The sequence below is a fragment of the Haliotis rufescens genome, unplaced genomic scaffold (genome assembly GCF_023055435.1).
Source record: "Haliotis rufescens isolate VD_foot unplaced genomic scaffold, xgHalRufe1.0.p SCAF_16, whole genome shotgun sequence".
NCBI lineage: Eukaryota > Metazoa > Mollusca > Gastropoda > Lepetellida > Haliotidae > Haliotis > Haliotis rufescens.
Window position 1 is genome coordinate 14037989 of NW_025963846.1, and position 12505 is coordinate 14050493.

The 12505-nt window shown below is 40.9% G+C and overlaps 1 protein-coding gene and 1 long non-coding RNA gene across 3 annotated transcripts; one reads left to right on the top strand and one right to left on the bottom strand.

The window, feature by feature from the left end:
- On the bottom strand, positions 1-1797 carry LOC125380923. Its single transcript, XR_007221530.1, has 2 exons — positions 1637-1797; positions 1-967 (listed from the first exon to the last, which is right to left on the bottom strand). It is a non-coding gene; the product is annotated as an uncharacterized LOC125380923 (long non-coding RNA).
- Positions 1798-3174: 1377 nt separating this feature from the next.
- Positions 3175-5243, top strand: LOC124137161. Of its 2 annotated transcripts, XM_046503363.2 has the most exons (4): positions 3175-3281; positions 3605-3684; positions 4125-4523; positions 4684-5243. In XM_046503363.2, exons 2-4 carry the CDS (start codon positions 3618-3620, stop codon positions 4791-4793), a joined length of 576 nt encoding a protein of 191 aa, XP_046359319.2. In that variant the 5' UTR covers positions 3175-3281; positions 3605-3617; the 3' UTR covers positions 4794-5243. The 2 variants fall into 2 exon arrangements, with proteins under 2 accessions (XP_046359319.2, XP_046359327.2); XM_046503371.2 differs by lacking the exon at positions 3175-3281 and having other exon boundaries at positions 3293-3684.
- Positions 5244-12505: the final 7262 nt, after the last annotated feature.

Consider the following 12505-nt stretch of genomic DNA (forward strand, 5'->3'; position numbering starts at 1 on the left):
TTCCTATTTCTTTGACAAGACATTGGGTCTTAAATCACTTCTCATTGTTTCTTCGCACATCTTACAGTATCTATTGTTTAATACACAATATATCTGACAGCCGTTAAATTTGGTCTTAGTCATTGATTCTTAATTAGAAACAATACAGGACATGGCATGTTTGATCAAGACCTTGTTACTCGGTCTGTATTTGCAAACTGAGGACTCAACTATTTAGCCTAATTTAAAATGACTATGTTATGCTAGTAAAGACCTATTCAGCTAAAATAGAAACACTAATTCAAAATAAATGCATATAAAACAAGCATAAAGTAACCCCAACCAGCAATACAAAATCTCCAATTCTATATAAGCTCGAAGTCCGTACAGAGTTATGGTTATTGCTGGACATTTTTTCGGACAAAACACAAGAAATACCGGTACATTGTACTGCAGCATAGTAAGAAGAGATTCAGGGAAGACGTTTTGCTTAATGACATTGCAACCAACAAAATACCAGGTTCTTTTTTCAAATTCGTCTCCATAACCCATGATGTGTAAATGTTTACAAGATGTAGTTACTTGTAAAAGTTTATTAGACTTGCACTGAGCTTGTAATCCTCTTGAACCTTGATTCCTTCACTTGATCTGATGTATACTGGCCCTATGAACACTCGTATACAACCTTGCCTCATGGTGGACAAAAAGGTTGGGCCGAACAAAGTCATTCTGAATGTTCCAAAGTTGCCGACTTGACATACTTGACGCGCATTGTGTTGTGATGAATGATATATGACAGGTTCAGATTATTATAATTTTCTCGTTAACTTGTATTCTCTTTGATCTGTCAGTAAAATCTGTTCACACTACCAATGATTTCTCTGTAACGCGTGTCAGGAAATTTATCTTCTGGACTGTTTGCCAGTTGACCGTAACAGTTACAGGGGCCCAGACCGCTAGACTTGTTCAGACTTCAGTTTCCCCTGCACTGCAATACATAAAAAAATTCCGTCATGTCAGTTGTTATCTTACTCAATCTGATTAACATAATCTACGTTATCATTCATTGCATCAGACAAATATTGAGTATAGCTAGTGAGTCAATAATGAGGTCATAATCGAACAAAGTTTTATAAATTAAACATGCCCGCCCGTGAGTCGCTAATGACAGGTACTTTGTTTGCCGAACTCGGTAAAGAAAATCAGCATCGATCAATCCTAATTGATGTGTCAAAAAAGTTGAGTAAAGAACAAGTAACATTTTGCGTATGAAATATTTCATAGGTTTGTAAACGTTCGCCATGACGATTCATTTATATATTAACTACAGCGATAATATCTAGCGTACCATCCTAGCGGCTACCAATTAATGCAAAACCAATGAATGCCACAATCCAATTAAAAACAGATCTTAGTTCTCGCTTTGTTTAGCGGTAGCGAGAACTGAGATATATAAGCGCAATCGGGGAAATGAGTTCTAGATGTTACACAATAGGCCTAACGCAACTGTAACATCAATGACACCTCACTTACGTTTTCCATCCAAGGATTAGGCTAGCCCTCATCGATCTTCTGCAGGGCCCGACAACAATGAAAGGTTTCACTTCAAACCACAAGAATCGAATGAGAGTCGAAATATCCTGCACATACGTCTTACCCTTTAGTATATACCCCATTCCTGCCAACTTTTGCTTTCTTTCCCTCGGGTATATCACCGTTTCTCCTAACATCATTTTCTTATTCGTCAACGCATATGTCGCTGCCATTTTGACACTGCGCGCGGAAACGACAGATAACTCTTACGTGATTACCAGGGGAGATAACCATACATATACCAGTGAACGAAGTCGAGGCGTCTTATGTTTACAATAATGATATTTTTCAATATTTTTTGCATTTTACACTTTTGTCATGAGTCATAAGTCTCTCTCATATTCGACGAACGTGTAACCCACACAGATACTAAAATGACACTGGCGGACCTACAGCTTGCCTGTTAATCAGCAAATGACTTAGTGGCGCTATTTGATGTTCTTTGCTTTTCCGAAATAATTTAAATAGAGGAATATGCTGTAAGCCTCAACTTACGGACATTTTCGATTTTAAGTGATGTACAAATATTTCATATACTTATTATTAACAATGAAACAGAATATAACCTTGGAAAAACCGCTCTGTCTGAACAAACGCGTGTCGGGAAGAGACCTCGTCACGTGACCAAGCCTTCTCCCACTCCAAGATCCGACCGCTGTTCACTAAATTGCACCTCCACCCTTACCACAGCGATCGCGATTGTCTGTTTTTGTTAATCATAGTCATATACACAACTCTTTTTTGTCACATTTTAGATCTGACCAGGTTTAGTATCTAAAAATGTCTATTTAACACTGTAGACAATATGGGCGACTAATTTTTTTATCAAACAAGGAAAATAGGGGTTGCACTTCATTAACGGCTATATTTGAAGGAATGGATTTTAAGAACCGACTTAGGGCAAAAAAGGAAAAAGGATTTCTTTCTCACTATCATGCGTGTCATTTTATATGGAAGCGTTAAATTGCCACGTTCTAAAAAAATATCTACGTAGAGGATACTTACATTTACCTAGAAGACACTTTCATCAAAGTGTACATGATGTTATAATCGTGAGTATCGTTACTCATTCAGAGATATTGTTCGACAGTAGATGATACTTACAGTAGATGAGTAGTATCAGTTACGCGTAGGTGATATTTCTTTTGCTTCTTTTTTTTAGAATGTGGCACTCATTCCAAGAGTTACCGAACGTGTAGTGGACACTAGATGCTTCTATAGATGTCAAGCGAAATTATTTCACAAAAAATGAGTCTTTGTAACCTGTATGCTTCTTTGATAATTTTGTTACACATATCCCTAGCGGGGTGTATCTTCTGTCTCGTGGCGTACAAGTAGATTCAACGCGTAAAATCTCGCCAATGAGTCCAGTGTTTTGTGATGTGTGGTGTGGTGTGTTTTGTCGTTTATTAACCAATTTCAGATTTGTATTGTATTTACATTGATTCAATCGGTGCTCCGTTCGTTAGAATTGACAAAAAAACACTAGACCAATCTCCAAGACATCTTTTACAATGATTACGGACAGCGTCGTCCAAAATTACATCCCATGTGACGAAAGATCCCTTTCGCGGGAAGTGACGTCATAGACGACCCCGCATAGTTACGACTTCATTGTCAGCGCATCGCCGCCTTAGTCAGACGTTTTGTTGCTGCAGCTGTTGTTTCACGCCGTTTCAGACGCTGCCATCTTGATTGGTCGATGGGAGGTAGGTGACATATCTCGTATAATATCATTTAACATGTATAGGAACGTGTAAGCGATTCAATATATTTTTACGCAAGTTTTAGCAAATTTGCAGCTGCCGGTTACCCTACAACCGAGGATTCGAACGAAAACCTGAAGAACAGTAAGCATCTTGTCTTTTAACACATCGTATCAGTTGCGAAATAAGTGACATGTTTATCTGAATATATTATTGCTGGTAAACGAAGACACCCAGAAAGTCAAATTGAATGACTGATTGAATGAGAGACACAGTATAACACTTCGGGAATGATGAAATGCATAGTTTGTTTTATTTCTCTGCAGCACTGAAAACAAGATGATCTTTCTGCATGGTTTGGCTTTAGCCGTGTATGAGGTACAGAGATACCTCATATACCGCGATGGTAGGTATTCGTTTAAACAATATTCCAGCTATATGACGTCGGTCTGTACATAATCAAGCCAGATGATAGAGTGGTTGACATTATGAGCATCGATGCTATAAGTTTAGTCACAGAACCTTGCTACCGAACCATTTAGTCTACAATTAAAAGACCTTTTCTAACCCAGATGGATGAACCTAAACTCTGCTCTTTAGGTGACGTATAAACTCTACTCTACTATTTCTCCCTCACAACCCATGTCTACATGGTGATTGGTGGTCGGGAGTAGCACACAGAAGAATGTCATTTCTTCTTTCTATGAGATATTTAAAATGTCAGGTATCTAATTTGATTTTGGACAACATGTGTTTTACATATCTTAGTATGTGCATTAGAGTTAGAGATAGAACTTGATATTTTGTGGAAGTGATCGCCTGACCTACAACCATTCGGCCCAACAGATCAGAGATTGGAGATGCTAAGGCGGGATGCAGCTGGGCAAGCCGCCGCGGAGTCCGCTGCCCAAAAGAACCTCATGATTGCGGCTGATGCTGCAGTGAAGGCCAAGGTTGCTGCTGCTGTAGCAGACGCTGAGTATGCCGCCTGGAAGGCCCTGATTGCTGCAGCTCTGGAGGCCGAGAGAGTGTCTGCAAACTTAAGGAAGAACGCCGGGACGCCTGCAGCGTTGGAGGCCGACAGATTAGCTGCAGCTGCCACGGTGAAGGGCCATTCTGCTGCTGCAGCACTGGAGGCCGAGAGAGAAGAAGCAGCCTTTGCCATGGCCCAGTCTGCTGCAGCACAAAATGCTGAGAACCTGTCTGCAGCTGCTGCTTATTTGGCCAATGATGAAGACGCTGCAGGTGGGAACTATGGAAGCATTATACATAATACGTCAAGGAAAACCGTTTCAAATGCCTAAACATAAAAAAGACTGAATGTCAGTGTTTGTGAACGTAGTTGCAGATATTTCCTCAACCATGCTGTAGCATATTAGTTGCTGACATTGTTATTTTCTTGCAGTCAAACAAGAAGCCCAACAAGAAGGGCATGTTCGGAGGCATGAAGACTGGCTTCATGCTGTAAATGCTGTGTCTGATTGGTCCTCGGCCGTCTACGTCATTCCTGCATGATCCACCCGCATGTCCTCCACTAACGACCTTGACCCTGATTGAAATCGAAACGCCCGATGAACTTTTTGCTCTGTGTATAAGAAACCTTCTGATCAACTTCATAAGAGATGCGTTAATTTAGAGGCTGATGGGTAAACAGTTTAACATATTATTCGGATATCCATAAATGTACGTGTAATTATCGTTTCTTTAGATATGTGTTGATTTACATCTTGATTATCATGTTGATTTACTGTCTGATATTTAGTGATGACAAATATCCCGACCAGCAGGAACACTGACCGACTGTGACGGGATTGTGCGGATGTGTTGTGTCACCATCCATGTGTTGTTGACAGTCCAGGGCGGACTAAATCGTGCTAAAGTTGTACAGACTAGGTTGTTCAATACAAGCGTCATGTTGTCAGAAACATTATCAAGTTGTTAAAGAGGGGTCGGTGATGAAGTAGACAGGGCGATAAGAGAGGTGGTGAGCGACCAGGTGCTACAGGTGTGGTTAGTGGGGTGTTAGAGAGGTGGTTCGTGGGGTGTTAGAGAGGTGGTTCGTGGGGTGTTAGAGAGGTGGTTCGTGGGGTGTTAGGCAGGCAGTTAGTGATCAGGCGTTAGAGAGGTGGTTCGTGGGGTGTTAGGCAGGCAGTTAGTGATCAGGCGTTAGGCAGACAGTTAGTGATCAGGCGTTAGAGAGGTGGTTAGTGATTGGGTGTTAGAGAGGGGGTCGGTGAGGTGTTGGAGGTGTGGTTAGTGATCAGGTGTTAGAAGGGCGGTTAATGATCAGGTGTTAGGGGGTCGGTGAGGTGTTACAGAGGTGGTTGGTGATCAGGTGTTAGGGGGTCGGTGAGGTGTTACAGAGGGGGTCGGTGAGGTGTTAGAGAGTTGGGCGTGTCAGCGGGAAAGTTTTGGTTGACGGTAACCTGACATACGTCCTTATTTGAAACCCTCTTCTGTGATGGTCGTAGGTAAAATCGCTTCTCATTTGCCTGGGAGATGTGTCATTTTCTTTGCGAGAACTCTCTCCTTCCTTGCTGGAGAATCTTCTCCATTCTTCCCAGGAGTATTGTCTCGGCCTTTGGTGGAGAATCGTCTCTCTCATTTGTCCGGGAGTTTTGTCTCTTTCCTTTTGTGGGAATGTTCTCTCATCCTTTGGGCTTATTCGTTCAATGTTTGATGGAGAATCTTCTTTAATGTGGGAGTTGTATCTTTTACTTGCTGGGGAATCGTCAAATAATAATAATAATAATAATAATAATAATAATAATAATGAGTGGTTAAACAACGTTTGTAATTATGCAATTAATATAAATAAATATAATAAAATATATTAATTGAAAACATTTGTATAAGTGAGGTGTGTGCGTTGGACGTGGGTGCATCCTCTATCTTATTAAACATCGGTGAGGTAGTTTCCCGTCTCTATGATTCTGTTCCAAGGACACCAGTGTCACCTCTCTAGTATTGTGTTCCAAAGACACCAGTGCCACCTCTCCAGTATTGTGTTCCAAGGACACCAGTGTCACCTCTCTAGTATTGTGATCCAAAGACACCAGTGTCACCTCTCTATGATTCTGTTCCAAGGACACCAGTGTCCCCTCTCTAGTATTTTGATCCAAAGACACCAGTGTCAACTCTCTATGATTCTGTTCCAAAGACACCAGTGCCACCTCTCTAGTATTGTGTTCCAAAGACATCAGTGTCACCTCTCTAGTATTTTGTTCCAAAGACACCAGTGTCACCTCTCTAGTATTGTGTTCCAAGGACACCAGTGTCACCTCTCTAGTATTGTGTTCCAAAGACACCAGTGTCACCTCTCTAGTATTGTGTTCCAAGGACACCAGTGTCACCTCTCCAGTATTTTGTTCCAAAGACATCAGTGTCACCTCTCTAGTATTGTGTTCCAAGGACACCAGTGTCACCTCTCTAGTATTGTGTTCCAAAGACACCAGTGCCACCTCTCTAGTATTGTGTTCCAAAGACACCAGTGTCACCTCTCTAGTATTGTGTTTCAAAGACACCAGTGTCACCTCTCTAGTATTGTGTTCCAAAGACACCAGTGTCACCTCTCTAGTATTGTGTTTCAAAGACACCAGTGTCACCTCTCTAGTATTGTGTTCTAAAGACACCAGTGTCACCTCTCTAGTATTTTGTTCCAAATATATCAGTGTCACCTCTCTAGTATTGTGTTCCAAGGACACCAGTGTCACCTCTCTAGTATTGTGTTCCAAGGACACCAGTGTCACCTCTCCAGTATTGTTCCAAAGACACCAGTGTCACCTCTCTAGTATTGTGTTCCAAAGACACCAGTGTCACCTCTCCAGTATTGTGTTCCAAGGACACCAGTGCCACCTCTCTAGTATTGTGTTCCAAATATATCAGTGTCACCTCTCTAGTATTGTGTTCCAAAGACACCAGTGTCGCCTCTCCAGTATTGTGTTCCAAAGACACCAGTGTCACCTCTCTAGTATTGTGTTCCAAAGACACCAGTGTCACCTCTCTAGTATTGTGTTCCAAATATATCAGTGTCACCTCTCTAGTATTGTGTTCCAAAGACACCAGTGTCGCCTCTCCAGTATTGTGATCCAAAGACACCAGTGTCACCTCTCTAGTATTTTGTTCCAAAGACATCAGTGTCACCTCTCTAGTATTGTGTTCCAAAGACACCAGTGTCACCTCTCTAGTATTGTGTTCCAAAGACACCAGTGTCACCTCTCTAGTATTGTGTTCCAAATATATCAGTGTCACCTCTCTAGTATTGTGTTCCAAAGACACCAGTGCCACCTCTCTAGTATTTTGTTCCAAATATATCAGTGTCACCTCTCTAGTATTGTGTTCCAAAGACACCAGTGTCACCTCTCTAGTATTTTGTTCCAAATATATCAGTGTCACCTCTCTAGTATTGTGTTCCAAAGACACCAGTGTCACCTCTCTAGTATTGTGTTCCAAAGACACCAGTGTCGCCTCTCCAGCATTGTGTTCCAAAGATACCAGTGTCACCTCTCTAGTATTGTGTTCCAAAGACACCAGTGTCACCTCTCTAGTATTGTGTTCCAAAGACACCAGTGTCGCCTCTCCAGCATTGTGTTCCAAAGACACCAGTGTCACCTCTCTAGTATTGTGTTCCAAAGATACCAGTGTCACCTCTCTAGTATTTTGTTCCAAAGACACCAGTGTCAACTCTCTAGTATTGTGTTCCAAAGACACCAGTGTCAACTCTCTAGTATTGTTCCAAAGACACCAGTGTCACCTCTCTAGTATTGTGATCCAAATATATCAGTGTCACCTCTCTAGTATTGTGTTCCAAAGACACCAGTGTCAACTCTCTAGTATTGTTCCAAAGACACCAGTGTCACCTCTCTAGTATTGTGATCCAAAGACACCAGTGTCACCTCTCTAGTATTGTGTTCCAAAGACACCAGTGTCAACTCTCTAGTATTGTTCCAAAGACACCAGTGTCACCTCTCTAGTATTGTGTTCCAAAGATACCAGTGTCACCTCTCTAGTATTGTGTTCCAAAGACACCAGTGTCAACTCTCTAGTATTGTTCCAAAGACACCAGTGTCACCTCTCTAGTATTGTGATCCAAATATATCAGTGTCACCTCTCTAGTATTGTGTTCCAAAGACACCAGTGTCAACTCTCTAGTATTGTTCCAAAGACACCAGTGTCACCTCTCTAGTATTGTGTTCCAAAGACACCAGTGCCACCTCTCTAGTATTGTGTTCCAAAGACACCAGTGTCACCTCTCTAGTATTGTGATCCAAAGATACCAGTGTCACCTCTCTAGTATTTTGTTCCAAAGACACCAGTGTCAACTCTCTAGTATTGTGTTCCAAAGACACCAGTGTCAACTCTCTAGTATTGTTCCAAAGACACCAGTGTCACCTCTCTAGTATTGTGATCCAAATATATCAGTGTCACCTCTCTAGTATTGTGTTCCAAAGACACCAGTGTCAACTCTCTAGTATTGTTCCAAAGACACCAGTGTCACCTCTCTAGTATTGTGATCCAAAGACACCAGTGTCACCTCTCTAGTATTGTGATCCAAAGACACCAGTGTCACCTCTCTAGTATTGTGTTCCAAAGACACCAGTGTCAACTCTCTAGTATTGTTCCAAAGACACCAGTGTCACCTCTCTAGTATTGTGTTCCAAAGATACCAGTGTCACCTCTCTAGTATTTTGTTCCAAAGACACCAGTGTCAACTCTCTAGTATTGTTCCAAAGACACCAGTGTCACCTCTCTAGTATTGTGATCCAAATATATCAGTGTCACCTCTCTAGTATTGTGTTCCAAAGACACCAGTGTCAACTCTCTAGTATTGTTCCAAAGACACCAGTGTCACCTCTCTAGTATTGTGATCCAAAGACACCAGTGTCACCTCTCTAGTATTGTGTTCCAAAGACACCAGTGTCAACTCTCTAGTATTGTTCCAAAGACACCAGTGTCACCTCTCTAGTATTGTGTTCCAAAGATACCAGTGTCAACTCTCTAGTATTGTGTTCCAAAGACACCAGTGTCAACTCTCTAGTATTGTTCCAAAGACACCAGTGTCACCTCTCTAGTACTGTGTTCCAAAGACACCAGTGTCACCTCTCTAGTATTGTTCCAAAGACACCAGTGTCACCTCTCTAGTATTGTGATCCAAAGACACCAGTGTCAACTCTCTAGTATTGTGTTCCAAAGACACCAGTGTCAACTCTCTAGTATTGTTCCAAAGACACCAGTGTCACCTCTCTAGTATTGTGTTCCAAAGATACCAGTGTCACCTCTCTAGTATTGTGTTCCAAAGACACCAGTGTCAACTCTCTAGTATTGTTCCAAAGACACCAGTGTCACCTCTCTAGTATTGTGATCCAAATATATCAGTGTCACCTCTCTAGTATTGTGTTCCAAAGACACCAGTGTCACCTCTCTAGTATTGTGTTCCAAAGACACCAGTGTCAACTCTCTAGTATTGTTCCAAAGACACCAGTGTCACCTCTCTAGTACTGTGTTCCAAAGACACCAGTGTCACCTCTCTAGTATTGTTCCAAAGACACCAGTGTCACCTCTCTAGTATTGTGTTCCAAAGACACCAGTGTCACCTCTCTAGTATTGTGTTCCAAGGACACCAGTGTCACCTCTCTAGTATTGTGTTCTAAAGACACCAGTGTCACTTCTCTAGTATTGTGTTCCAAAGACACCAGTGTCACCTCTCTAGTATTGTGTTCCAAAGACACCAGTGTCACCTCTCTAGTATTGTGTTCCAAGGACACCAGTGTCACCTCTCTAGTATTGTGTTCCAAAGACACCAGTGTCACCTCTCTAGTATTGTGTTCCAAAGACACCAGTGTCACCTCTCTAGTATTGTGTTCCAAGGACACCAATGCCACCTCTCTAGTATTGTAATCCAAATATATCAGTGTCACCTCTCTAGTATTGTGATCCAAATATATCAGTGTCACCTCTCTAGTATTGTGTTCCAAAGACACCAGTGCCACCTCTCTAGTATTGTGTTCTAAAGACACCAGTGTCACCTCTCTAGTATTTTGTTCCAAAGACATCAGTGTCACCTCTCTAGTATTGTATTCCAAAGACACCAGTGTCACCTCTCTAGTATTGTATTCCAAAGACACCAGTGTCACCTCTCTAGTATTGTGTTCCAAAGACACCAGTGTCACATCTCCAGTATCTACAAATTAAACATTAGACCTACCATTATTACATCTAGAACGACAATAATGTCAACCAAATGTGACTACACAGAACCCATACAACCAGCGTTCGAGCTCGTGACAAAACCTGACCGACACCAGCACATCCCACTCTCCCAGTCGGCTCACTGTCGGTTTCTGCCTGGCTGCAAATCTGGCCCTGTTCACTGAGGATGGTTGGAGTTATATAAATAAAGATTTTTAGGCAAAAACGACGACTTTGACAATGACAACATTCATTAACTTACCCATCAGCTTCTTTTGTGATTATCACATGATGTATTGTTTTAATTCTGTTGGATGTGTTTGTGTAAATAAATGTTATTTTCTATCTGTTTGACTTTTGTTTAGTTTTGATCTTTCCTACAATTATCAGAACTGAGCCGCACTATTCAACATAGTGGATATTAATATTAGAGGGCCGAGGATCAAGGACTGGCCAGGTACTTACCTGTGATTTGACGGGCAATAATTTCGTGTACAGATCAAGATGCGTACTCTCTTCAGCAAGGAAACGTTTTCTTCGAGCAGAAATATCGTTTTCTTCTTTTATTTTTCAATGTGTCTTATCATTTCTTTAGGTCGAAATTGGTAACTGGAACCGGTGACAATCGTTGCTTTAGGAGACTGAATTATTCATTATGATACAATGGAACCTACTTTATCCGAACGTATCCGTTCTCAGTGTAATAGTATTTACTATTTAGTAATCGGAGATTGTGTAGATAAGATATAACATGTAGTGACGATATACTTATAATTATATTCAAATTTAAGGTATACATTTCTCCCTATGTTGCAGGGTATTTTCAAAGACCGTCAGTTAGTGATTAATTTGCTGAACTAAAATCTTGATATAATCCATGCTGTTTCTGTATTTTTAAAACATGTCTTTATAATGAGAAATGTGTAATGTAAAACTCTAATCATGCACATCACGTGACAAATGTTAATATGCAATCTGCATTGTACTATGGGCCTTGATGCCTAAATTACGGAATAAACTGTCTGTCTGACAGAGACGTGACATATATTTAACGTACCTGTAAACTTCATCGTAATTCAAAGAAAATAACAAATATAACATTCATTAAAAAGAAAATGTCTTTCAGTTTTAGCCAAATGGAAATTAATACCACACGGAATCCACGTTTTACCCACGTTTACCCGTTGTGAAGTCGCTATAAAGGATACGTTAACCTCCATAAACTCAACTGAATTCACTTTACTCATTTTTGGAAATATATCCGAGGTTTTGATATCGGATATAGATAAGGCGCAAATCGAAACCAACACCATATTGCCTCTAAGTAAATGGAAATGTAATTTTAGTTTAATCGGATTTCTCGATCAGCCTATATAAGAAAAGCTTATATTCTTTTTTCCCTCTCGTCACGTATCGCTGAAATACTACTGACACTGCATTTTTAACAAGTTCGATTCTTTCTTTGTTGTAATTCAACATTTTTTTATTAAAGAAGACAGAGGCCTGGTGTAATGAGTGAGTGAGTTGGGTTTTACGCTGTTTTAAACAATACTCCTGCAATGTTACAGCGGGGGACACTAGAATTGGCTTCGCCCATTGTACCCATGTGGAGATTCAATCCCAGGCCTTCGGCATGACGAGTGAACACTTTTACCATTACGCTACCCCACCGCAACCCGATATCATGTAAATGAAGAGACGATTATAAGGCTTATGTATCTCTACGTGTGTATATTGTCGTTAACAAGCGGTTACCATATTCTTTACCTGCTGAACATATAGTATATATGTTGTGGAATTTGTCACATGATAGTGTAATTTATTGTTAAACAATGATTGTAACTGTATTACATTGTTTCTGTTGAGAATCAGAAGTCCATTGCATTGTATTTGGGCAATGACTATTTCGCACTATATAATGTAAGGGAGTGAGTGATCAGTGAGTATGGTTTTACGCCGCTTTTAGCAATATTCCAGCAATATCAAGGCGGGGGACACCAGAAATGGGCTTCACACATTGTACCCATGTCGGGAATCGA

What these genes read in the sequence shown, in the direction of transcription:
- LOC124137161 (XM_046503363.2), top strand. Translation starts at nt 3,618, where the DNA reads ATGATCTTTCTGCATGGTTTGGCTTTAGCCGTGTATGAGGTACAGAGA. An exon ending in ATACCTCATATACCGCGATG is followed by an intron (nt 3,685 to 4,124) that starts GTAGGTATTCGT and finishes TCGGCCCAACAG; the next exon opens with ATCAGAGATTGGAGATGCTA. An exon ending in CAATGATGAAGACGCTGCAG is followed by an intron (nt 4,524 to 4,683) that starts GTGGGAACTATG and finishes ATTTTCTTGCAG; the next exon opens with TCAAACAAGAAGCCCAACAA.